The 4,623-nt window shown below is 42.5% G+C and overlaps 1 protein-coding gene across 2 annotated transcripts in view; it reads left to right on the forward strand.

Annotated features, from left to right (window-relative positions):
• LOC119418968 (actin-related protein 3) overlaps window positions 1-4,351 on the forward strand; it is a 13,341-nt gene extending 8,990 nt beyond the window's left edge. Inside the window, exons 8-13 of one of the 2 annotated variants that reach the window (XM_037686259.1) lie at window positions 337-510; window positions 602-694; window positions 977-1,102; window positions 1,450-1,533; window positions 3,548-3,553; window positions 4,124-4,351. In XM_037686259.1, coding sequence (XP_037542187.1) covers window positions 337-510; window positions 602-694; window positions 977-1,102; window positions 1,450-1,533; window positions 3,548-3,553; window positions 4,124-4,216 — 576 coding nt within the window. In that variant the 3' untranslated portion in view covers window positions 4,217-4,351. Of the gene's footprint in view, window positions 1-336; window positions 511-601; window positions 695-976; window positions 1,103-1,449; window positions 1,534-3,547 lie in introns of both variants that reach the window. The other variant, XM_037686260.1, reaches the window with a different exon arrangement.
• The last annotated feature ends 272 nt before the right edge of the window (window positions 4,352-4,623 follow it).

Raw genomic sequence — 4,623 nt, forward strand, 5'->3', positions numbered from 1 at the left:
CTCTGTCCTCAGTGTGATATCGTCCAGGACTCTGTCCTCAGTGTGATGGACATCTCATCATCACTTGGAGACACGAACAGGAAATGATCAGGACCAGTGTTTCTTGTGTTTTCAGTCATAGAACTCCGTCGCAGTCGGTCAGGTTCTTACTTAAATTCTGTGTTTTGGATTTAAATTAGTTTATTTTCGTCCAAATGAGTCCACAGTCGGAGCTAAAAGGACCAACGGTCCAGACGACATCATCGTCTCTCCAACAACATTAAAAACTTCAACAATGTGACGGCAGGGGGGGTTCAAGTCTCTTAACGGTCCGCTCGGTTCTGTTCTGCCCTCCAGGAGCGCTTCAGCTACGTCTGTCCAGATTTAGTCAAAGAGTTCCAGAAGTACGACACGGACGGCACCAAGTGGATCAAGCAGTACACCGGCATCAACGCCATCAGCAAGAAGGAGTTCACCATCGACGTGGGCTACGAGCGCTTCCTGGGGCCGGAGATCTTCTTCCATCCAGAGGTGGGCCGCCCCTCCTGTTTGTTTTTAACAACAGCTTGAATTTTAAACTTGACAAAGGCAACTGGCACTAAACCTGTTGTTTCCATCCCAGTTTGCTAACCCAGACTTCACCCAGCCCATCTCTGAGGTGGTGGACGAGGTCATCCAGAACTGTCCCATCGATGTCCGACGTCCTCTCTACAAGGTGAGGACATGCGTCCAACAAACAAGATCTGCGCTACTACAACCTGAGGAGGGTCCACCTGGAGCCTTTAACATCTCTGCTTTTCTAAAACGTGTTTATTTTAAATCACATGTGGGGGGAAATATTTAACAGACGGACCAAAACTTCCTCCTCCGTAAAAAAAAAACAATGTTTGTCATTCAGACTCGAGTGTTTTTCCTCTGAGAATCTCAGATTAGCTGATCGGGTTCAGGTGTCCGGTGCTTGCTGCTCTCTCAGCTCCTCGTTTGTTTCCTTCCTCAGAACGTCGTCCTGTCCGGAGGCTCCACCATGTTCAGGGACTTCGGCCGCCGCCTGCAGAGAGACCTGAAGAGGACGGTGGACGCTCGGCTGAAGCTGAGCGAGGAGCTGAGTGGAGGCAAACTGAAGGTCAGAGGAGCTTTTCAAACAATGTCACAGGTCCATGAAAACTGTGTCTCAACGCTTCAAGTCCAGAAATTAGTTTTTAAAACCTTATTCTAAAAGTGTTTTGTCTGCCGTCCCTCTCTAAAATCAACTCTGGATTCCATTAAAGTTCACTTCATGAATAAATTCTTCAAAACGTGCAGATTTCTCTCAGCTGTTAAGTTATTACGGCTGTAAAAATTTAATCCACTTTAATCGCATCAAACTTACCGTAATCGTTTTAAAAAGTCATAACCGTTCTATTCATTTTATTGGAAACGTTGAAGCTCTCGGGGCGTCTGAATCTGATTATTTATTTTGATCCTCCGCAGCCCAAACCGATCGACGTGCAGGTCGTCACTCATCACATGCAGAGATACGCCGTGTGGTTCGGTGGATCAATGTTAGCATCAACCGTAAGTACCTCAGATAAACTCTTCGTCAATATGACGGCGCCAGTAAATCAAATTTTAGTGCTCAGAAAACGTGTCTCGCTCAATATTCCAGACTTTAAAAATCTGTGTGTGGTTTAAATTGTTTGACTAGAAAAACGTAACTTTCTGTACTGTTGCATATTTTGGTTAACTGCTTCATCTTAGAGCTGATTATGCTAGAGGCAAGTGGGATCATAAGAACAGAGTTGGAGATGATCATAAACAAACGCTGAAAGAGTTCATTATAACTCATGGTTAAAAACATTTAGCATAGATGCTAACTCAACATTGAAAACTGTAAAGAAAAGCTAACGCGATTAGCAATGTGTTTATCCACAAAGTAAATGTTTGAGTCATCATCACAGACAGTCCAGTTATAATAACTTCAACGTTCAGGTACATCCTGTTATGAACTTTTACATTGTTGTTAATTTGGCATTAAATAATCATTTACAGGATTATTTTCCCTCTCAAAAGGTGGTAGCAGCTGGCTGTAGACTTTAGGGCAGCCTGAGATTGAAGACTAGCTGATGGCTCAGACTAGTCATTAGCTCGCACTAGCCGTTAATGCGGACTAGTTAACACGGACCAGCTACTAGCTCATATGGACTAGCAGTTAGCTCAGATTAACTGTTGGCTCAGACTAGCCATTAACGTGGACTAGTTGCTAGCATGGACCAGCCACTAGCTTGGATGAACTAACTTTCAGACTAGTTTTTTTTTCATTACGCTTGTCGACGGGGTGGTGGGCAGCGGAGCGCTACGGTTGCATTGTGCATGATTGTCGCGGTTTGTAGTCTTTGGGTTGAGCTGCTAATCTCCACTCCCCATCCGGAAGTGACAGCTGCATGGGGGGCTGGGGGGATTTGGTAGGCAGGGCGCTGTTTTGTTGACAGGGCGGGGTGCCCTCCTTGATTAATTGTAGAGAAATCACCTCAGTTAGTGCAGACTAGCCGTTAGCATATACCAGCTGTCACCTCGGTAATGGCGCTTTGCCTCAAGTCTCATCTGTTCCACAGCACCAGCTAAGGGCCTCTCTGCTGTCGGTACCACACACTCAGCCCGGTTTATGGGACCACCTTCTTTGAGGTTCCAAGTGGGCTGCTTCAGGGGCATGATACTGTCATAAGCAGACGGAAGCCGTTGATTGGCCCGCGGAGCTACATCACTGGAGGACCCGCCCATCAAAACTGTCAATTACATCTGATCCTCCACTTCCCCATCAAACTGATGGATGACATCACAAGAAATGAGCTCATTTGCTGAGAGATGGCGGAGATGATAGCGCATCATGGTTACACCCGGACTTGTACGCAGTGCCAGGATAAGCTAAAGAAATTAAAATCCCATTATAGGGTGATTTAAGATCCACAACGGGCGGAGTGGCTTGAACGCAATGACCAGTTACGATACCGCCCACTTTGCAGAGAGCGGGGAAATGGGTCAGACTCCACTGTAGTGGCAAATCACCTCCACCTGAGAAAAAACGAGAAGAGGAGAGTGGAGCTAAGTTAGTCATGGAGCTCCTCAGGGTTCAGTGCTTGGACCAATACGCTTTATATATGCTTCCATTAGGTATGCTTATTAAACAGCATGGGATACATTTTCATTGTGGTGCTGATCATACACAGTTATATTTGACCATGAAACCCAATGAATCCGATCAGTGGATGGAAATCAATCACCATTGGCAAAGTGGCAATAGATTTGCCATTAGCTCAAACCAGCCCTCAGCGCTAACTAGCGTTAGCTTGGACTAGTATTTAGCTCACCACAACTGTCAGAAATAAACTTTATTTTTCCAAAATAATGTTACACTTCAAAATGGCTGAATTATCTTTTCATCAAATGGTTTAAACACAAACAACTTCCCTGTTCAATCATAGAAAACTTAAAGTACCGGTAAAACTGAAGCGGTTTAAAAAAAAGTTATGATTTTTAAAAAGCTGAAAACTTTAATAAAACCAACACACTTGTCTTGTTTTATTCTGCTCAGCCCGAGTTTTACCAGGTGTGTCACACCAAGAAGGACTACGAGGAGATCGGGCCGAGCATCTGCCGCCACAACCCCGTGTTCGGCGTCATGTCTTAACTTCTGGGCCCGGCGAAGTCGGAGCAGCAGCAGCAGCGAGACGCTTTGGAGTTCTCCTTCAGGATGTTCGTGACAAGAAGGCGATCCAGACAATTTGAAAATAATAAAAAGTCAAAAGAGAGCAGAACAAACGGATGGGCTGGGAATTTGATGTGAATGTTTTTTTTTGTTTTTATTTTCAAAGTGAGGGAACACGGTTTGTAATCCAGAAGTTTCAGAACATTTCAGGTTCTTTAGGTGATGATCAAGATGCTGTTAATACGTTTTATAACATCAGAACAGATTATTTATGACTCCTGCTTTACGTCTCTTTATTCATTAATTAATTAGAAACGTTTCTCTTATTTCGCTTCTGTTTCTGCTTATGTCTGTAACCTGTTAGTTTGTTTATATTTCATACAAAGGTTTTTCCTATTTGTAAAATGTTGGTGACTCCGGTGAAACCCGTTAACGGTTTCGGATGCAGCTTTGAGGTTTTTCTTTCAGTTTAAGGTTTTATTTCCCACGTTTCATAAATCAATCTGCTTTCACCTCAAACCGTCGACACGCAGTGGAACAAACGGAGGTTATTAACGAGGAAAATTATTAAAATGACTGTAAGAACAGTGTTGTTTTTTATTATTAAATACCAAACTATTAAAAGAAATTAACTTGTGTATTTAATGCCTTGCAACATTCCAATAAAGGCTGTGATTTGTTTCTAAACTTTTCTTTTTTTTAAGAAAATCCATTTTTGCTCATTCGACTTCGATACCAAAGGTTTTAGATGTTGCTTTTTATTTATTCGTAAAGTTTTCCATCTTGAGTTATAGTTAAAATCTTAATGTCAGCTTCTTTTGCAAAGGAAACCTTTGATAACATTTTGTTATAATTTTAGTTTAATGTCCTTTTTCTTTATTTTTTCCATTAGCAAATTAAAAAAGTGGCATCACAAAATAAAAATAAAAAAACGTAGATTTAGACCGAGTTTAAATTAAAAG

This window comes from Nematolebias whitei, chromosome 13 (assembly GCF_014905685.2).
Source record: "Nematolebias whitei isolate Nwh7 chromosome 13, NemWhi1, whole genome shotgun sequence".
In the NCBI taxonomy this organism is placed as follows: Eukaryota; Metazoa; Chordata; class Actinopteri; order Cyprinodontiformes; family Rivulidae; genus Nematolebias; species Nematolebias whitei.